Source organism: Rhamphochromis longiceps, linkage group LG14 (assembly GCF_057381845.1).
Source record: "Rhamphochromis longiceps isolate RC_006_pf linkage group LG14, R_longiceps_female_GT1.1, whole genome shotgun sequence".
NCBI lineage: Eukaryota > Metazoa > Chordata > Actinopteri > Cichliformes > Cichlidae > Rhamphochromis > Rhamphochromis longiceps.
The window spans coordinates 19,790,190-19,812,637 of NC_140570.1; the positions used below are offsets into that span (position 1 = coordinate 19,790,190).

General features: G+C 38.8%; 1 protein-coding gene and 1 long non-coding RNA gene across 3 annotated transcripts; both read left to right on the top strand.

Annotated features, from left to right (window-relative positions):
- Positions 1-10,386: 10,386 nt before the first annotated feature.
- On the top strand, positions 10,387-13,743 carry LOC146653947 (uncharacterized). 2 transcript variants are annotated; one of them, XM_085380280.1, is made up of 6 exons: positions 10,387-10,546; positions 11,351-11,497; positions 11,906-12,080; positions 12,225-12,390; positions 12,543-12,578; positions 13,433-13,743. In XM_085380280.1, the coding sequence occupies exons 2-4, from the start codon at positions 11,443-11,445 to the stop codon at positions 12,388-12,390; spliced, it is 396 nt and encodes a 131-aa protein (XP_085236406.1). In that variant the 5' UTR covers positions 10,387-10,546; positions 11,351-11,442; the 3' UTR covers positions 12,543-12,578; positions 13,433-13,743. The 2 variants fall into 2 exon arrangements, with proteins under 2 accessions (XP_085236406.1, XP_085236405.1); XM_085380279.1 differs by lacking the exon at positions 13,433-13,743 and having other exon boundaries at positions 10,389-10,546; positions 12,543-12,824.
- A 1,822-nt stretch (positions 13,744-15,565) lies between these two features.
- On the top strand, positions 15,566-16,910 carry LOC146653948 (uncharacterized). The gene is made up of 2 exons (XR_014907341.1): positions 15,566-15,755; positions 16,138-16,910. It is a non-coding gene; the product is annotated as an uncharacterized LOC146653948 (long non-coding RNA).
- The last annotated feature ends 5,538 nt before the right edge of the window (positions 16,911-22,448 follow it).

The following is a 22,448-nucleotide window of genomic DNA, read 5'->3' on the forward strand; positions in this document are numbered from 1 at the left end:
GTCCATCATTGTTCCTGTCCCGAAGAAACCCCACCCTGCTTCTCTCAATGACTATCGCCCTGTAGCCCTCACCTCAGTAGTGATGAAGTGCTTTGAACGCCTGGTCAGAGACTTCATCATTTCTTCACTACCAGACACACTGGACCCACTACAGTTCGCTTACCATCCAAATCGTTCCACAGACGATGCCATCTCTCATCTCCTCCACACATCACTCACTCACTTGGACACTAGAAGGGGGAATTATGTTAAAATGCTCTTCATAGACTACAGCTCTGCATTTAACACCATAATTCCCTCCACACTCACCACCAAGCTGGAGCATCTGGGACTCAGCTCATCTATGTGTCAGTGGATCTCCAACTTCCTAACTGGCAGACCACAGGCAGTAAGGATGGGCGGACATGTCTCAGCCTCCACCACTCTCAGCACTGGAGCCCCCCAGGGGTGTGTTCTGAGCCCCCTGCTGTACTCTTTGTACACATATGACTGTGTGGCCACTACCAGCTCCACCACCATCATCAAGTTTGCTGATGACACCGTCGTGGTGGGCCTGATCTCTGATAACAACGAGACGGCCTACCTGAAGGAGATTAGGAATCTGGAGAACTGGTGCCAGAGGAACAACCTCCTTCTAAACGTCAGTAAGACAAAGGAGCTGATAGTGGACTTCAGCACTAAGCAGGAGAGGAACTACCAGACCCCCGTCATCAACGAGTGCCCAGTGGAGAGAGTGGACAGCTTCAAATACCTCGGAGTTCACATCACGCAGGACCTGTCATGGTCCTGTCACATCAACACCGTGGTGAAAAAGGCCCGACAGCGTCTCTACCACCTCAGACGCTTGAGAGACTTCCAACTGCCCTCCAAGGTGCTCAGGAACTTTTACTCGTGCACCATAGAGAGCATCCTGGCGGGAAACATCTTAACCTGGTTCGGGAACAGCACCATGCAGGACAGACGAGCTCTACAGAGGGTTGTGCGGTCAGCTGAGCGCACCATCCGCTCCGAGCTCCCTGACCTGCACTCAATCTACAGCAGGCGGTGCTGGACCAAGGCCAGGAAGATCGTGAAGGACCTCAGCCATCCCAACAACAGACTGTTCTCTCTGCTGAGGTCAGGAAAGCGATTCCGCTCCCTGAAGACCAACACAGAGAGACTGAGGAGGAGCTTCTTCCCGCAGGCGATACAGTCTCTCAATCACACCACCACACAGTACTGACCCACACATATGGTTCTTACACACACACTGGACTTTCTGGACTTTGGTTTTGCACAACACTGGTCACTATATTCTTCATTTCCGGTTAATACTTGTACAGCTGCTGTTATTGTGTATATATTTATTAGTGTGAATGCTTGAAAAGCATTCACAGTATTGTTCTTCTAATCTTTATTCTTCTATTTTATTATTATCTATTCCGTACGTTTTTTGAAAGCCTACTCCTTCAAAACCGTTCAACTTAGAAAAACCATTCAAACACCATTAGATTCCTATTCTTTTGGACATGATTGCTTGTATTTTTCTCATTTTTAACATTTATATTTTTAATTTTATTCAACTTTATTCAACAAAAATTTCCCATGTATTTCAATGGGGAGACCCTTCAAATTCTCATTCAACTTACTCATTTTTAAACTCTTACTACTTCAACATACGTTCACATAGAGCCACCATTCAAACTTTAAAACGAAGACAAGACATTCAACTATTCAACTTGTATTTATCTTTTCAATATCTATTATACTTTTTCTTCAGTTCCAGTTTAAGTTTCATGATGTTTTTTCACCCGTTTCAGAGTTTATAATGGGTGTGTATGGGACGGAATGTTGGGGCTAGAGTGAGGCAGCTCAACTGCTAGAGTGAGAGGAGCAAAAAAAAATAATCTTAAAATCTTTTTTAAAACTGCTGCTGTGTCCGCAGCGTTTGCTCTACAGGTATGATTTTACCCTCAAAACGTAGCCATGGCTGTCCTCTTTCATCCAATGTGTTTACTATTGTACTAGGTGTTATGGTTCTTTCATGAAAGTCACCAATGCACAGCCTCCTCCCTCCAACTCTTCCATAGACTCTAATGTTAAAATGGCTCAGAAGGTTCGTTTGAAAATCAGAAGAGCATGGTGTCTTTCCACTGTCACCACGTCCATATAATAAACTCCACAGGCATGAAAACTGAGAATTCAGTAGACTAGAAGCTGCTGTCACTCACGGTGAAAGAATTTTGTCAATACGACTTTTACTTTTCATTTGGGAACGATTTGTTTCGGCCTGACTTTTCTGTTCATTTTAAGCAGCAAAAGTGAGGCGCATGTCTGTGTACGTGTGTATGGAGCCATTGGGTGCGGTCACTATAGCAACCAGGCTCACACCTGCCTGCTTAACGAGCTCTGCCTGCCACTGTACCAAGATTCATCTTAAACACTTCTCTTTCAACTGCTGCTGTGTCCACAGTGTCACAGCCATCATTTTACCCTCAAATTGTCGCCATTATTGTTCTCTTTCCAACCCCGTATCTTTCAAAGCTCAGGCATTTAAACTTTTTAAACTGTGTGGATCAAAGTGGAGGGATCACATTTGAGTCATTCAGTGATTCAAAGAATATGACCTTTTAATATTCATTCAGATGTTTTCTGACTCTAAATGTTCTTTTCTCATTTCTTAGGGTTTTCTAATTTACATTTAAAACATTTTCAGTTTTTTTCCAACTCCTTCTTCTGTGTAACCTTCAGCTTTTAGCAGTTCAGCACCTTTGTTTTCAGGTTAAATTCGTTTTTTTTTTTGTTTTTTTTTAATCTCATTCAATATTTTTAACTCAAAATTCAGCAATTAATTCATTTCAGTGCATACATTCAGATTCAAGCATTCACACTGCAGTTTCTTCAGAAAATGCACTTTCTAGTTTATATTTAGATTTCTTCATACATTCTTATATAGTTCTATATTGTGTATTTTGTTGTACAGTTATTTTATTTTCAACTTTAATTTATATATTTATCTTTATCTTATTCTTCCCAGTTAAATTTACCCTTCATTCTAATTTGTGTTGTACAGTTATTTCATTTTTAACCTTAATTTATATTTTATTCCTTCCTAGTTAAATTTACCCTTTTTAATTTTTCATATTTATTTCCTATCTTATTCATAGCCTTTTCCTTTTTTGTTTTCTTTAGGTCACGAGCAGTTGTCCAAGCATTTCACTACATATCGTACTGTGTATGACTGTGTACGTGACAAATAAAAATTTGAATTTGAATTTGAAAGCATGTTACAACAAAGTGACTGAAAACAGGCCTCCAAAACCAAAACCAAAATGAGGCATGCTCAAGATAATTTTCCCAGATACGTTCTGTCCAGTGAAAATGATGGTTGTGCAAACTGAGCAGGGCAGAGAGGAGAGCCCTTTTTCCTACAACACATTTAAAAGCTCATCCATTTGGATTTTCATACAAGAACAGTAAATTCAGTAGATCCATGCGCACCACATGATCCCCACCAACAAGGCGCTATCGACATTTTTTTTTTAATTGCTATGTCTGGTTTCTGCTATCTTATTACTATATGCATATTTGTATTGTACAGCACTTTGGTCTACCAGGTGTGTTTTTAAAGTGCTATATAAATAAATGAGGATGATGATGATATTCACATAAGTTCGAGCAAAAACAGCTTCATTACATCAGTGATTCTTGTTGTGCTATTATGTCACTAAGTGCTTGTACCTGACTCACTTTAAAAGTGTTTTCTGTAAACACAGCAACATCTTAAAATGGACTACTCTTTTAAGAGCAGGGGGCAAAGCTTGGGAAAAGGGGGGGGGGGGGGGGGGGTGTCAAGGAGCAAGTGCTGAAGAACATTGTATCCCTGACATCCATCTGTAGCAGCCTGATGTTGCAAGTCTTGACAGTTCTGTCTCACACAACCAACTTGTCATGGTCCTGGGTCGTGTGACCCAGTGTGTTATGCTTAACCTATTTTGATGTTTATTGTTTGCTTAGGTTCTTTAAGGTAGTCCAGTCCTTTTTGTAATTATGTTACCCTTGCATTACGTCTCCCTTGCCCTTCGTGTGTTTATGTCTGTGTGTCTTGTACTGTCAAGTTCATACTGTCAGTTATGTCACCTCCCCCTGTACTACGTCTCCCCGGTTCATGTCTCATGTTTCCTGTTTTACTTTGAAGGCCTGCATTCACTGTCTGTGTATTCAGCTCACTCCTCCTGTCCTGTCGTTAAGTTCATGTGTGTCAGCTGCGTTCCCATGTGTGGCCACTTCCCCTGATCATCCCTCCTGTGTATTTAGTCTCTGTGTTTCTTACAGTCTGTGTTGCGTCGTCTGTGTTCCCACCCTCCGTGTTTCCATGCCTGGTCTGTTGTCTTCCAAGCCATAGCCTCACCATAGTTTGTTCCCAGTTTAGGTTTTTGTTTAGCCACGCCATCCCTGCTGTATTTGCACACCTTGTTTTCAGCCATATTAAAGGCTCGCCTTCTGTTAAAGCTCACTCCCGTCTGTTCACTTGTGTATGCACCTGGGTCCATTACACGCATTCTCCACTCGGTCCGTCACAGCGGACCGTGACACAACTACATTTGTTCCCTCTTTTACCACCTCATGAGTGAATTTTATTCTGAGAAGGTATTGTAAGTCTTCTTGCGTCACAATCTAAAGGATTTAACTTGGATTCAATAGCAAACTGATTGCTGGAAGAAAAGGTAAGTGTTGCTTTTTGTGATGTTCTTGTCTAGGCCTGGGCAGTTACACTAATTACATATAGGCAGTTCCTATCACAGCAGCGTGAAGCAACTAAGTGGAAAAAAGTCATTTAAGGCTTCAGTAGTTACAGAAGAGTGAAAAATTAAATAAAAAATTACCATGAAGTGTTTTGGCCACCAATAGCCTAAAAGTGGGGTTCAACTTGATTGGATTGTATCGGCTATAAAGAGCCGCAGAATATAATTCATGTCATTTTTATAGTAATCAAATTACTCGATTCTCTTTTATTTTTTTCCCTCCCAACATAGCATTAGGCTTTATAGAATGTGAAATCAGAACTTGGAGATCAGTCTAAGAAGAAAGAAAACTATTCACACTTGCAACAGACCCCTTAAAACATAAATTACTGTCAAGGAGAACGATACAGGAAGCCGTCAAATTATACAGGGACCATACTGTGCACTAAAAAAAATATTTAAATACCTTTGCACTTGTGTTGACCATTTAATAGACTTTAATACTCTGGGGTATTTACAGACCGTAATAATATTAACTGTTTATTTATTCATCAGGAAAAATACCTGCACATAGAGAGAAAGCTGATTGCACTGCAGATAAAGGTCATGAAAGGTTAGTGACTTCTCCCACTGCTCACAGTCGGTTCTCAGTCAGCAATTGCGAACGGAGGGAGAGAAGTGAGAGAGAGACGGACGGAGAGAGAGGAGGAAGGGGAAAGTGAGAACAGAGAAAATAACCGTAGCTCAAAGAAGGGTCCAAAAAATGGAGGGAGTGAAGGAAGCAAATTAAAAATGAGAAGAGAGTATAGATAGGAGGAGGATGCGAGGTTAAAAGAAAGAGTGGGTTGAGTAGGGTTTCACAATTAGATCATTGATGGATGGATGGCATTTAGCTCCCCGCTACTTACGGAAATAACTAATTAAGTGTGTGCATGTATGTGTGTCTGTGGTCTTGGTATTAGAAATGATATGGGACCTATATCTTTTATCTTTAAGCTGCAAGTATTCACAAGTATGTCATGTTTAAGGGAACTTATTACGTATCCTGTCTGATAGACTAATGGCTATAATCCTCCTACTAAAACAGTCTGTAAAGAGGATGAGCAGTGAGAAAAATAAGTTGGCGTGGAGATAAAATAAGGCTAAATGCTGTTGTTTCTAGAAATTTTGCAAACACCGTGTTACATTCAGATATGTGTTATGAATAATACTGTTAAAGTCTGGCACCAAAACTGGCTCCAAAAAGTAATGACAGCAGGCAATTTGAAGCGCCCCACCTCTATTAGTAGGAGGTTTACACTTTTCCAAACACAAATTGGTCCAAACATTTCTTTTTGTACCTTTTCTGTCCTAAATAGTTTATATATTACCATTTTTTAAACACTTTCTATTTTTTTGATTATTTTCATTCAATGTGCGATTGCTTTTGTGGAAGCACTCCAACACTAATAATAACTCAGTGGTAGTATACGCAACATAATTGGCGCGATACATTTTTGTAACAATAATTTAAATAATTGCACCCCTTTCCTTTTTTTTGCCCGTCCCGTTTGGTTCTTTTGCCATCAGAATTATTGTCTAAAGGCAAAGGAAGATGCCCAACAGATTTACGTTACCAAATGGACCATCCCGGCCTTGCCGTATTGGTCTATTTGATTCACATTTGCTTTTATTGTTTATTTTATTTTATTTTCACTTGCTACACACGGGACAGACTTGACTGGGGAAAAGAAAGGGGAGAAAGAAAGAGGGAAAGCAAAAGCAGTGGGGAGGAGGCACAGTGATAAAGGGCAAAAAACAAAAACCAACAAAACAAACAAACAAAAATACATATATCAATCACCTGGATCACCTGTTGAGAAAACAAGCAAAAAAGAGAGAGCAATATAATAAACAACATCATCATGATGATCTATGTGAATATAACAGTAAATACTAAATATTGAATATTATTGTGCAGCATGTAAGATCGACAGCGCACAGTGTGCTTTGAGGTAGGAGCCAAAAAGGGTGTAGTTTGTGTGTGTGAGCACCTGTGTGTACACCTGTGAGCATGAACGCGCTTGTATTTAAAAGGTTCCTTCATGTAATGATCTGCTAGAGGGTGTGGGGGGGCCACAGCCCCATCCACCAGGGCATGAAGCAGGTATGGAGGAGATCCAGGCTCCAGACATCCAGAGGCCCTCAGAGCACAAGAGACCAAGGAAGACCAACAGAGGGGCAGCTGCGCCACTATCCTGGAAAGAGCTGAGGAGAGCCCCAGATGAGGGGTCATTCAGCAGCCACGGAGCAGAAGCCAGGGGGGGTTGCAGTGACGTGCCCGTGAGCTCCGCCGGCAGCCAGCTGTGCCTGAGTGACCGAGTCCCAGGCCGAGAGGCCGAGGGCACAACACCCTCGAAGGGGTCAGAGCGAGCCCCAGGCTCCAGGCCCTGACAAGCAGCCACCGGGAGTGAGCCAGTGTGTACCTGGACGCCCATCCCCGGACACAAAGAACCACCAATGCACCGATGTCTGAGGGCGTCTGCCACTGGCAGGGGAATTGGTAAGGGGAGATAGGCCTCCATACCTTGGAGGGCCTGAGATGTCCCTAGAGAGGTGGTGTCTGATACGCGACCTGACATATAGACACTGACACCCCTTTCCTTTTAACATGAAACACATGAGTTTTCATTTCAGATGGAAAAACATTAATATTATATAAATTTCCTGAATTAATACATCATTATGAAGAAGATTACTGCTTAACTATTTTGGACTGAACCACAGATATGCAAAAACCGGGATGGTAGAATTAGTTGGTAGTTTTATTTTTAACTTTTTGTACTATGACAGTTTTATACTCTATGTTTTCTCCATTCTGTTATGTATCTTTTACCTATAGATAGTGAGTATCTGTTCCACTTTCACTTTGCTTAATTTCAATCTTTTACTCATTTGAAATTAGGAGAAAAGGACTCATGAACGCACCAGACTGCATACTACTACTTGCTTAGCAATTAGACCATATTGCGACCATATTGCTATACAAAGCTTTTACGTGACTTTCACAGAAAGCATCCAGTGCAATTTCCTAAACAGTAACAGTCCATTGCCTAGATTCTACACAGCATACTTCTGCCAATGTTTATGTTTTACACTGTATTTTTCCATTTTATATAATTTATCCACAGGCTTTATCCTAAAATATTGTATTCCCTGATCCATCTGGTATTCATCTGGGTAGCTAATTTAGCCCGTTGATTATAATGGAGGATTGCCAGTACGCCAAGGGGGTTGTCCTCAAACAGACTGTGTTTTAACAGAGGTGGTTCCTCAAATAGGCCTATTAAAAAAACAAATTTCAACCAGTACTACTCTAAGTTTTGGTTTACAAGTTATGTTTCAATTAAAAATATTTCTCCAGAAGACTTTTTTTTCCCTTTCTACTAAATCTAAACAATTTGAATAAATTCATAAAACAATTACAAAGACTGGGTTTACTATAAATATACATGGTTAAGATTAAAAAGGACTACAAAATAAAAGATTAGTTCTACAAAGGAGCAGCATGGTGGTGCAGTGGTTAGCACTGTTAGCCTGTCTGTGTGGAGTTTACATGTTCTTCCCATGTCTGCATGGGTTCTCTCCAGGTCCTCCAGCTTCCTCCCACACTCCAAAAACATGCAGTTTGTTGGGTTTGGTTAAGCTGGTGTATCTCAATTGGATCCTCACGCTATGGCAGCTTGGATAGCCCACCTCCGAAACACCATAACAGTAAATTGGATAAGTGAAAGAAAATGGATGAATGGATAGTTTTCCAACACTGGTGTTTTACCGGGACATTTTAAAAAATTTAATCACTGTAGCTAGCGTACAGCATTATTGGTACATGCTGCACAATCAATCCTCAGTCAAAACAGTGCTTGCTTGTGAAAACAAACCAATCTGTACAAACCTCAGCCCCATCTGACTGAAGAAATGAATAAGCCTTCAGTTTCATATATTTGAGTCTGAATGCACTGTCAGCATGTGACGTGTGTTATCGCCACCACTTTGTAACTGAGAGCAGCGGGTGGTCGAAGCTTGTTCTGAGTGTCTTTCTGAGAGGTCTCACCTTGCGTGCTGCTGTGATCTGTTTTTTACAGCTTCAGGAACTATGCCAGTAGACTGTGGACAAACATCAATTTGAGCACTTTATTATAGTTAGGAATTACAAAAACTGTTTAAGATATCATTGTCTCTGGGATTAGCAATAAGAAATTAGTTGGTTGTTTCAGTCACGATAAAGGTCAATGGAAAGATATAATATGCAATTCTAGGTTGCGGGGGAGAAGTTTTAGTGCTCATAAAAAATCAGAGTGAGAGAGAAACTGATGAAAGGGGGGTATCATCAAGATAATTGTCAGGAATGAAGAGATGAATACGAATACACAGACTGAAAGCTTTTATGCCAAATGTTAAAGTGACAAAGTGCTCTTGAGGAAGAGAGGAAACATAGTCAAACACAGCTTTTTTTGCTAAACCCCACCTAAAGGACAAAGTGCTCTTCAAGTATTCTGAGCTACTGGCAAACACTTGTCGTGCTCACACGCATGCACACACACTTTCATCCAGTGCTGTGTGTTTAGAAAGCTCTACAGATATATGACACTCACCTGAACTCCATTCAAACATGCACGCACGCACACACACACAAACACACACACTTCAGCTTCTAGGAAGGGATTAAACTCAACCTCCTCATACTGTACCTTCACTGTGCTGCATGTGGCTCAGCTGGTGTTAAATCGGCACACACTTACACACTCACACACTGCCTTGGTATTACTTTTACTTTCAGTGCCAAAAATAACCACTGTGTCATGTTGAGAGAAACATAATTTTTTCATAGGCACAAACTAGTTGTGGAATACTTCACTGTGTTTATATTTCATAGAAATACAGTATGCACTCATAGCTGATCACTGTTGAGTGGATTAATTTTGAATGCAAGACTTCACTGTTAACCTTTGCTGTATTTTTCACAGTAAAATACCACAAAATGCCCAGTAACTTACCTGAAAACATTTCTACAGTTAATTACTGTAATTTGCTTTGCATTATGGGTATATTAAGGTTATTTACATTTACTTACTGTATTTTTTTAAATTGCGGTAGTAGTTATACCTACCGTTAACACATTAGCAGTAGTGCTACTGTATTATGTGATTTGAATGGTTCATCATACTGTTTGTGTATTTTTACTCTTTCAGTGGTTGGTTGCAATAGTGCATTACATTTTAACTCTTTCACTGCCAACCATTTCCAGATTTTCCTCCAACCTATGCCATTTGTCAGTATGATACCAGTGAAAGTATTATGGTTTTGACTTTTTAGGGGACTTGCCTGTGTGTAAGGTTCAAGAATTCTGATCATCTAATCTGCTGCATGCAGTTGTATGCACATGCACAGCTGCTGCAAATGTGTGCTTGCCACTGCGTTGCCAAAGGCGAACTTCAGTCAGTGGAGAATATTGTAATAATTTGGCGGAGGCTTCTCAGTCGAGCAGTAACTGAATTGCTCATTTACTGAACGTGCAACATGTACAGAACTCTTCTGGGAACTAGTCAACCCAACTTAGTGAAACACACACTGAATGCATGCTGGCCCCGCCCACCCACCTATCTCTACCAACCACCACTCCATATCCTGACTGACATGACCTGTGATCCAGTGATTGACAGGAGAGGAAAGACAGTCCAACTTTGTTAACTCTTCATTACGATATGCTCGAGAGGACAAAAGATTTTGCACCTCGTTATTGTTGGACCTCTGTGTGGAAACTGCAAACGGGACGTCATAAGGTAATGCAAAGGACTCTCCTACCTAACATACTCGTTTATTAATTCTTAAGAGCATATATATTTTTTGTGTGGGGGGGGGGCTTAAAATCGGTGTTAGCTTGGTCGAAATAGCACATTAGCTGAATTATTCTGGAAAAAATAGGTTGTGTGTGTTTTTTTTCTTTTCTTATTTAAATATATTTAGATATATATTTTCCACGGGGAGGGGCGAAGAACACAGGCGCAACGACAGTCTTTGTCTTTTTCCCGCCGAGTGTGGTGCATTGTTCTCCTGCGCTTCTGTTCTATGACTATTGAGAAGCTGGCCATGCTAACAGTGGGACATTTAGCTTCAGCTAAAGCAGCAGGTAAAAATACACATTTAATGAGAATAAAGAAAGACAACTTTTTTTTTGGAAATTTAGAGACTGCTAAAACAATCTTATCCAGTTTTGAGCTTGCTCATGTAGGTTAGCCTGCTTTATTTAATTTTGTGTGAGCTGCAGTACACAACATTAAAAAGTTAATATAACATTAGGTTGGTGGCGTGAGGAACTCCAACCTAAGTTTAATATTTATTATTTTTTTAAGTGGGAAGGGGAGCATGTTTTTTTCCCTTTAATACAACGTCTTCCAGGGCCTTTTTCATAGGAAAACCGTGTAACGTCTGTGTTAGGTTGGTCAAAAGAGCAATTAGTTGAATTATTCTGGAAAAGATGGGTTGTGTGTTTTTTTTCTTTTATTTACTTATGTAAATATATTTTTCAAGGGTTAAATAAATGCAACATTAAATTAACAATTGTCTCTCTGTCTTTTCCCGCCCAGTGTGGTGCATTGCTGTTCTCCTGCCCTTGCTGGCTGCGCTGACAGTGTGATGTAGCCTCAGTGTTTGTGTTTTAAATGCTTTTTCCACCAAGATGTCTGTTGAGAGAGAGATGACCTTACCCATCACACCAAGGGTAATAGCGCTTGGTAAGTAAATACTTTCAATCCTCTTGTAATATTTTTGTAAAAAATCTATGTAATTATTGTGGTATTTGTACCCACAACAACTTACTTAACAGGGGTTTGTCTGTTTTATATTGTATAAAAATAGAATACACACAGTTTGCTGCTGTTTCTCTTATTATTTATTATACACAATGACCAACAGGAAAAAACAGCCTAACATTTCAGCACAGGCCAAAATGCCAAAACATTAGGCAGTTTTTTCCTGTAATTGATCATAATTTTCATTACATAATAAATAATAAGAGAAATAGCAGCAAACTGTGTGGATTCTATTTTTGTACAGTGTGAGGCCTGCTATCCAGCATTCTTGTGGAAACCTTATTTGTAACGGTGAGCACATTGTCTTATTGGACTCTTGTCTGTTTTTAGGGAATAATTTCATGTCTGCAAGCCGCTGGATGATCAGTTTGGAGGGCAAGGCATTTTATGAGCCTGAGCAGATGCATGACTTTGCCAGCACCCTTGCTGTCTTCTTTGCGTCATACTACGTTTTCAACCTTGAGTATCAGGAGTCAGCGTCCATCACACAGGAGATGATACAGAGGTAAATACTTTACACCATTAAAGCTTACACCATTTAAGAATGAAATATATGTGATAGCTTGACTACAGTTGCAGAAACATATAGGTGATTGCTGTAATGTATGTTTTAATTTTGAAATTAAAGCAGCCTTTTTTCCGTTAAAAGGTTCTTTGTGAGGATCAATCCAGACATGGGAACAAAATGCCCTGCAAAACTTGGTACAAGCTGCAAGACAGGTCGTGTCGTAAAGAGGAAGGTTACAAGCATCAGCCCTCGGATCACCACCTTCCTCCAGCGGCTCTCTGAGTTTGAATGGAGGACTTCCAACTAGGTAAGAATACAGAGATGATAATATCTTTTACATAGCTGATAATTATATACATACTGTACACACATCCATACAACAGTATGAATGATCTCAGACAGATGTGAACAAGTGAATAACCTGAGCAAACATGAATATTGATGATGTGTCTTTGACAGGTGGTGATAAAGACTACACTGAACCCGACCATCCTGGTAACGGAAATCTAAATCCCATGTCACATTCTATTTCCTGGGACCCACTGATAATTATTACATTTTGTAAATGATTTTTGTTTTACAATTGTAATAGTTTATTTAATGTTCATGCTGGTGGGTTTGTCCTGTTTTTAGTGGAATGAAAAACTGTTTTCCTTAAAAAAATCAGACACAGAAAGGTGAAGGACTGTGTAGTTTTCATGTACACTTCTATTTATTTTGGTTATTGACATTGTTTTTATTCAGTTGAAAAATGTTTTTCTTGTTAAAAAAAATATCAACAATAAATGTTGGTTTAATTCACTATTCTGAGACTACTTTATTGAATTATATTGTTTTTTGTAAATGTTCTTATATTGAATATGAATGTTAACATTATTTTTATTTGCTGTAAAACACAATTACAGTCTAAACAAATTATACTGTACACAATTACAGTGTTATACCATAAACCACATTTGCAGTACAGTGATACTATAAAACTTAATCACGGTAAGTCTTTCTAACTGTAAACCACGTTTACAGTAAAGCTGTTATACTGTAATATATGTTTACAGTAAAGTGGTTGAACTGTAAAACATCACAACAGTAAAGATACTGTAGATCAGTAATTACAGTAACTTACTGGCAATAGTGTTGCCAGTAAGTTGCTGTAAAAATACAATAAAATGTCTAACAGTGTTGCTTCCGCACACACGTTCTTCTCTTTCTGTCCCACGCATATACAAGTTCAGAACAAGTTAAGACACGAGTAGAGTACAGACATGTTGTTCGGCTGTTTACAGTGGAAGCAAGCGTTTCATTATTCATGTTGATTAAAGAACATCTCTGTTTTTGTGTTCCACTAACAGGCCAAACAAGAGGACAGGAACAGAAGGAAAACAGTAATTGTCTTCATTACCAGCAGCCTTCATACGCTGCGCAACACACACTCAAACACATTCAGCTTACTGCTTACCATGTTTAAATGACTGACAGCTGAAACTGGCATTGTGTTGAGTTGCTTGGAGTATTCCTTTGTCTTGATTGTGTAGGTTTGTTCACAATGCTGGCTTGGTTTCTATTCAAATCTAGTGCAAATTTTAATTGAATCTGCAGAAAATCTGCAAAAGAGAACCATCCACAGCTGTTGTGCATAAATAAGAGGTTTGCCTAATTTTTTTTTAAAGCAGCAATAATCCAGTTGAAATTAAACCAACCAGCTGAAGAAGAAGAAAATATGATGCATGTATGACATTTCTGTGTGTTTCACCTATTAAATTCAGAAAGTTTCCTTTTCATAATGCACATGTTTGAAGGTTTTGTCTGCAACAACAAGAGAAGACACTTCAGTGGGCATTTAAATAGATTAAGCAATGCTATTGTTCATTTGTACAGTAGTACTTTCATTATGGCATTACTAGAAAAGGGCTGGGATTAGATAACATCAAAAAAAAGACCCCATTCTGAAGAATGTTTCATGGTTATTAGATATTGTTTCTGTAATTAAGTTTTAATGAAAACGTGTGTGCTGAAAGTTGCACCCATGATAAAATTCTACTACAACACCAACTTATGTATAGCATAATACCTATAATCAATTCAGAGGGACATACAGTACAGTACATTCATGTTGTAGTAGTGATCTTGTGAATGTTTGGTAAAAAGCAGGTGCTCATGAATATTCAATAAGAGGGGAAATTGTCCAAATGTGTGCTGCTTTTCAGCCTAAAAAACATCCACATGTATGTATTTGTAGTTAACGTATACGGGATGAAAATATGTTTCCATGTATACTGCCACTGGTGTGAGTACTCGTGTTTTCTTCTGTCGACGTTTCAGCTATTCAAACTGTGTCATAGGTTTGATAAACCCTCTTCTCTTCAAGCATCTTGTCTTTCATTAGTATGCATGGTTGGGTTCACCATTGGTTCACAGAATGAATGAATGCAGTAAACTGTAAGAGCTGTCTTTGTGCCAGCAACATTGCAGTCATTTTGATTTCTCAAGGTTATTTTTCTCTGATATGCATCCAAGAAATGCCACTGTGTTGTGACAGCCAACAATGAAAGAGAGTGATATTATACCCCTTTCGTCAAACTGACAGGTCATTAATTATTCATGAGCTCCGGAAGTAGGAAGTAATTAAGTAATAAAAATATGATATTCATAAAAATATGATATTCATAAAAATATGATATTCATAAAAATATAATTGATTATTTAGAAAGTTTCTTATATATCAAAATAGCATTCTTTTATTTCTTTAAGCAATTAAATTTTCTTTTTATTTTTTTATGCTCAAAAAACGCCATCTGGTGGCGGGTCAGTGTGTGTGTGCGCGCGCCCGCGCGCGCCCGAGGCTGTGTGTCTGGGCGCGCGGGGGCGCGCCCGTGTCTCCGGACCGTGCTCTCTCGGGCTCCGTGCTCATGTGTTTAAAAATGTATTAAACCATATTAAAATTGTTTAGTTAAACTTGTGCTTTTGTAACGTTCAGTATGGCCACAAACACATGCTGCATGCCTTGGGGGAAAACTTTATTTCGATTTATATGCATTTGTAGATTTAGAATAAAACTCATACTCAGAAAAAACTCGCGATCCCCTAACCCTCCTTAGACACATAAGCAGGGAAAACTCCTTAAAAAACCCTCCGCGTTTTCTCCAAAACCCTACAATAACTTGTTAGGGTACCCCCTCTATTCCCAAAACCTTATATTCGATAACAGGAGAAATCCTGAAAAAATCCTTAGTCTTTTTTCCTTCAAAAACTTCCCTCTTACTAGCAAGCTCTAAAATTCAACCCACACTCTAAGTTCTACCTCGCTCTTAATCTCCGATCCACAACTTCTTGCAGAGCACAATTTTTTCCTACTTGTTCGCTCCCTGCTCTGCTCCCGAATGCGCTGCTTACCTCGTTTGAAAATTCCCCCCTTAGACCAACTCCGCCTCACTGCGCCCCGCTGCCAATCACATAACCCTTGCACCGCTCCCTTCGCACCCCGGTTAGCCAATCCGCTCCAGGTCCGATTTTTATGATCTCCCGCTCAGGTTAAGACTACCCCCGAGCTCCCAGAAGACCCCTGCCTTCAGCCATATCAACAACTGGAACCGCTCAGACTGCTTGCGAGTTCGCATAGGGAGCGGCCGATTTCAACAGCAACTTGCGTCTCTTTCCTTATCCGCATATCATTCGGTAAGTGTTAATCTTCCTCTCTAACTACATTTTTGCATTTTCCTTTTTACCATTCTGTCAATCCTTTCATTTAAAAAAATAAATAAATATCACAATGGTTTGTAACAGGTACAATACACCATCCATCCATCCATTCGCCTCCACTTATCCTTTTCTCAGGCTCGCGCGGTGCGCTGGAGCCTATCCCACGTACAATACACTTTAAAATATATATAAGCTCCACTTTTAACTCCCGTAAAAGTTTATACATTACATGTCTACATCACCTATCATGGCCTCATCGGGTATCTCATATCATCTTGTTATTGTTATGTTATGCTCCTTTGATATTTTGCTAGTTTGCGTGTTTTAAAACTCTTTTTGTTTTTCTTTATATTTTTAGACCCAGATGTGTTAACCTGATCCCTGCGAAACACCAGCTCTGCGTGGATTTTGACCGCGAGTGACCGGATGTTGTTTCCGGCCTGAGGTTGCCTGAAATGCCGTGAGGCTCGTTTGAAAGATTGCGCCCGAGACCAACTCCGCCTCCAAGGCATGCCTACCTTTAGCTGCCACCAGTGAGATATCAGAGCCGGGCTCCACATATCCAATCAGGAGCACGAGCAAGACAGCTTTTGCAGACTCTCCAGAAATATACAAGTCCTTACCAACTGCTCTGCAACCCAGTGTTTCTGGTCCCCTCACTAACATCGCTTTTTGAGATATTTTTTATGAACCACCAAAAAAGCAATTTTACCCCACAGTACAGAAGACTGGGTCTGAGGGCAGCAGCGGGGACAAATGATTGTAATGAAGCGACGGACATTTCATGGCTGGTCTTGCATAATCGTGAGTTATTATGTCATATGGTGATAAGTACATAGTTTTGCAAGAGGCATACAAGCACTGTGGAAAAAGTAATCATAAAACTGTTTTTGTGAACACCCTACGTTATGCTTTAAAAAATGTGATACATGTAATGTGATCATCAAAGAACATGATTTTTTTTTTTAACTTTTATTCTTATGCTTTTAAAGTATGTCAGATTATCTTAAAACACTTATTTGTATGTTATAATGTTTTTCTTACACCATGTGTAATTTTTATAGACACCTTATTCATTGTATCAATGTGTAATTATGTATCTTTGATAAATAAATAAAATATTTAATCTTGTATTTGTGTACTTTCTGGTGATTCAATAAAAAATTAGTCACATATCGCTCTGATAAACACAGATGGCTGAAAGAAATGTTTGATGGAACAAAGGAAACAAGTGTCTTGCTGCTAAACTTTTAAGTCACCATGGTTTAAATGAGAAAGTCTGTATGTAAAACATGAAAAACTCCATATCAGTGATATCTACAAAGGTGTACTCATTTCTTTGTAATGGTACTTTACTGTTCCAATGAAACAAAAAGAAAATCTCATTTTTAAAGTACATTTTTCGGCCATCCTGACCTATTTTCAGGGGCAAGAATGTTGATGTTAGACTGTGTTTTAAATCAGGTTGTGATCTTAAACTAACTATCACAGCACTGATTTCAGTTGTAATCTCAATTAGAATCCCAATTTGGCTTTTCTCCAGTCAGTGTTATGGTGAAATTTAACTTGTTCTTTTGTGTAATTGCACATGGCCCAGCAAAGGACCCCTTAGTAAGCTGTACAGCATAAGTTTTCAATTCACTTTTGTCAGAAAACTTCACAGTATGAGAAGTTACAGCACAGTTTCTCCAAGTGTGTGCTTCTTTTTCAGCCAGCGTGCTTTTAGAGCATCTACATTAGCTCATGTAGTAAAAGTACAATCAGTAAGTGTACTTTAACATTTGAGATTCCGAGTCACTCTTGCTTAGATCATGTGAACTATATCATGAACCTTTTTTGTATAATGCATCAAACGTGTTCAAATCAGTTTATTTTCAATTTATTTTAACTAATCTAGAGACAAGCAACTCCTTTTTAGCTTCTGTTATGCATTTACCTCTCACACCTTAATCTAGATGTTAGTGTTCTCAGAGTTAACATGTCTCATGTTGCCATGTTGTATTTCTAATACCCAGCCTCAGTGTTCGCCCTGTTCACCCTCAAATCCAAACACCAATGATCTAGATATTCACAACATTCATAAGGAGATTCTTAAGGTCTTAAGTTTTGTTGTTTTTATGTTTTACAAAAAAAAAACTTCACATTTTTTATATTTTTAAACGAAAGTGACATGCAAGGATATTTTTCTTTAGTGATGTTGCTTCAGCAATCTCAAATACTAATTATTCTGGGAATTTTTATGGTCAAACTATGTGATTTTCCAAATGTGTGTGTGTGGAGTAAAATGACCTTGTTCTTATGATGTTGTCACCGTGAATCATTTAGGATTAACAACACAAATTGTATCGATAGCAGAAACAGTCTTATAACTTATAATTCTCACACGTTACCGCTAGTTTTACAAACGCAGTCTTCTTCAGCTCTGTTTATGTAGCTTTTATGAAACTGATTTTCCATAGTACAAGTAGAATTTAATTTTTCTTTGCTCTCCAGTATAAATGCAATAATTTGCAGGCTTTTTACTGAAACTCTCACAATGCAACACTCAATGCTCAGAGCTTCATATATCAACAGCTCTGAAAATATCTTCTTTTTTAAAGTAATGTAGGACAGGATCTCTCACTCTCTGTGTCTCAAAAAAACCCAACTAAACTGGCAATCACCACTAAACAAATGAAAGTAGTTTATGGCTTTTTTTATCAGCTGCATTTCTTTCATTTATGTATTGATCCCATTGTTTATTGGTAATGCTTTTAGGTCACTGTTTTAGCATGTCTGCCTCACACTCCATTTAAACAGTTTAACAGATAGTGGGGTCTGGTAAGGAAGTTGGGGGGAAGCAGACAACTCCACAGGAAGAGTCTTTTTGTCTTTTCTCCACTGTAAAAGATAGCAAGGCAGTGTGAAACTTTCTTTGCGGGAAAGACAAAACTGAGAGCCATGCTAGGCTCAGTGAGAGACTCTGCTCACCCTCTGCCCCAGCGATGGCAGTCCCTCACCAAGCTTGATTTCTGTTCTTTGTCTTGATTAAAGAATGTTAGCTACCGCTCATCGCTTGTCTGCAGGCTTTATTAAACGGAAAACTTCCACAACAACCTCTAAACAGTGGTTTATGGCTTTTTGTCACCTGCAACATCATGTAACACTTGGATGTTAGATTCTTTTACCAGTCAGTGTTGTTAGCCCCAACCCCCAGGCTCCAGCTGTCTGAGCTCTAACCCTGGCTGCCAAATGTCCCCCTGAGGCCTTTGTGCCTTTTACCACCAGACTAAGTTTGTAGTCCTATCTACTAATATTATTTTATTTTTTTATTATAGCACAAGGTTCAGTTAGGTTACTACTTTGACTTCCTCAATTTGAGCACATTTCTGACCCGATACTTTATCAAGCTTTTACTCGAGTGTTTTTGACACTAGCAGCTGTACTTCTACTTAAGTGAAAATTGCCTGCAATTTTGCCACCGCAGTTGCCACTTTTCTGGAGTTTGTACACTTTTTATATTGAAACGTTCAACGTTTTACGTGTTATCCTTGATCACAGTTCTAAACAAGTTAACTTTCTTCACTTCAAAGTAACCCAAAAAAGAAACTATATGTCCAGTTCTCTTTACTCCAAACCTGGTTTAAGGCTATGCTGTTGTTGTGATATGGCCATACAAATAATATTAAGTTTAATTAATCTTTAAAAAAAATGGCTGCTTCATGGCTACCTGTTCAGAGAATTTGCAGACTTTTATGGAAACTGTCACAATGTAACACTCTCACTGTCAAAACAGGGTTGATCCATGTTTCTATGAACACTGATTAATATATCAACAGCTCTGAAAATCCTTTTTTTTTAAGTAAAGCAGAACAGGATCTCTGTATCTCTAAAAATCCCAACAAAACTGGCAATCACCTCTAAACAAATGGAAGTAGTTTATGGATCTTTATCACCTGCAACACCATGTAACACCTAGATGTTAGACTCTTTTACCATCACATTTGCAAGGGTTTATGTGTTATCCTTGATCACAGTTCTAAATAAGTTAACTTTCTTGACATAAAAGTAGCCCAAAGAAGACAAATATATGTCCAGTTCTTTTTTACTCCAAACCTACTGATCGGAAAACATTATGTGATGCTGGAAGTTTTCATCCTATCCACCTGCAAAACAAGTTTACCTGTAAGCCAACACATTAGACGTAAGCAAATTTGTGAAATTCCTGAACAATGTGCTTTGTGGAGTAGCAGTAGTACTAGAACTAGTACTAGTAGTCCTAGTATTCTGCAGCAACCAGGCTTCAAGAGTGATCACTCTTCTGGCTTTCAAATGGTGAAAACATGTCACAGTCTTAACCGCAAATAAGAAATGTTGGTAAATTTAAAAAGGAATTTAAACGTCAGCTTTGACATAGACACAGACTTTATTAATGCCACACTCAGGAAATTCACATGTTACACATGATTTAGCTCACCTGCTAAATCCCCAGAGCAATAACCCCATCAGCATCATTAGCCTGAGTGTTGATCCTCCAGGTGAGCGTTGTTGTCAGTCAAAACCTTTTTGGAAACTCTTTACAAGAATCAATGTAATTATTTGTTTTACTTGAATCAAATGTAATGGTTTATATACCTGAAATAAAACCCTGTACATGAAGTAAAAGGTTTTTGATCTTGTAAGTTCTGGCTTTAATATTTTCAAACTGTGTCTCATGCGTGTGTATTGTGACTGCTCCATCACAATGTATAATTTGACTTGTGAGGTACACACAACTTTGTAGAAAGCAGCCATCCGATCAATAGGTTTGGAGTAAAAAAGAACTGGACATATATTTGTCTTCTTTGGGATACTTTTATGTCAAGAAAGTTAACTTATTTAGAACTGTGATCAAGGATAACACATAAACCCTTGCAAATGTGATGGTAAAAGAGTCTAACATCTAGGTGTTACATGGTGTTGCAGGTGATAAAGATCCATAAACTACTTCCATTTGTTTAGAGGTGATTGCCAGTTTTGTTGGGATTTTTAGAGATACAGAGATCCTGTTCTGCTTTACTTTAAAAAAAAGGATTTTCAGAGCTGTTGATATATTAATCAGTGTTCATAGAAACATGGATCAACCCTGTTTTGACAGTGAGAGTGTTACATTGTGACAGTTTCCATAAAAGTCTGCAAATTCTCTGAACAGGTAGCCATGAAGCAGCCATTTTTTTTAAAGATTAATTAAACTTAATATTATTTGTATGGCCATATCACAACAACAGCATAGCCTTAAACCAGGTTTGGAGTAAAGAGAACTGGACATATAGTTTCTTTTTTGGGTTACTTTGAAGTGAAGAAAGTTAACTTGTTTAGAACTGTGATCAAGGATAACACGTAAAACGTTGAACGTTTCAATATAAAAAGTGTACAAACTCCAGAAAAGTGGCAACTGCGGTGGCAAAATTGCAGGCAATTTTCACTTAAGTAGAAGTACAGCTGCTAGTGTCAAAAACACTCGAGTAAAAGCTTGATAAAGTATCGGGTCAGAAATGTGCTCAAATTGAGGAAGTCAAAGTAGTAACCTAACTGAACCTTGTGCTATAATAAAAAAATAAAATAATATTAGTAGATAGGACTACAAACTTAGTCTGGTGGTAAAAGGCACAAAGGCCTCAGGGGGACATTTGGCAGCCAGGGTTAGAGCTCAGACAGCTGGAGCCTGGGGGTTGGGGCTAACAACACTGACTGGTAAAAGAATCTAACATCCAAGTGTTACATGATGTTGCAGGTGACAAAAAGCCATAAACCACTGTTTAGAGGTTGTTGTGGAAGTTTTCCGTTTAATAAAGCCTGCAGACAAGCGATGAGCGGTAGCTAACATTCTTTAATCAAGACAAAGAACAGAAATCAAGCTTGGTGAGGGACTGCCATCGCTGGGGCAGAGGGTGAGCAGAGTCTCTCACTGAGCCTAGCATGGCTCTCAGTTTTGTCTTTCCCGCAAAGAAAGTTTCACACTGCCTTGCTATCTTTTACAGTGGAGAAAAGACAAAAAGACTCTTCCTGTGGAGTTGTCTGCTTCCCCCCAACTTCCTTACCAGACCCCACTATCTGTTAAACTGTTTAAATGGAGTGTGAGGCAGACATGCTAAAACAGTGACCTAAAAGCATTACCAATAAACAATGGGATCAATACATAAATGAAAGAAATGCAGCTGATAAAAAAAGCCATAAACTACTTTCATTTGTTTAGTGGTGATTGCCAGTTTAGTTGGGTTTTTTTGAGACACAGAGAGTGAGAGATCCTGTCCTACATTACTTTAAAAAAGAAGATATTTTCAGAGCTGTTGATATATGAAGCTCTGAGCATTGAGTGTTGCATTGTGAGAGTTTCAGTAAAAAGCCTGCAAATTATTGCATTTATACTGGAGAGCAAAGAAAAATTAAATTCTACTTGTACTATGGAAAATCAGTTTCATAAAAGCTACATAAACAGAGCTGAAGAAGACTGCGTTTGTAAAACTAGCGGTAACGTGTGAGAATTATAAGTTATAAGACTGTTTCTGCTATCGATACAATTTGTGTTGTTAATCCTAAATGATTCACGGTGACAACATCATAAGAACAAGGTCATTTTACTCCACACACACACATTTGGAAAATCACATAGTTTGACCATAAAAATTCCCAGAATAATTAGTATTTGAG

What these genes read in the sequence shown, in the direction of transcription:
- LOC146653947 (XM_085380280.1), top strand. Translation starts at nt 11,443, where the DNA reads ATGTCTGTTGAGAGAGAGATGACCTTACCCATCACACCAAGGGTAATA. An exon ending in ACCAAGGGTAATAGCGCTTG is followed by an intron (nt 11,498 to 11,905) that starts GTAAGTAAATAC and finishes GTCTGTTTTTAG; the next exon opens with GGAATAATTTCATGTCTGCA. An exon ending in ACACAGGAGATGATACAGAG is followed by an intron (nt 12,081 to 12,224) that starts GTAAATACTTTA and finishes TTCCGTTAAAAG; the next exon opens with GTTCTTTGTGAGGATCAATC.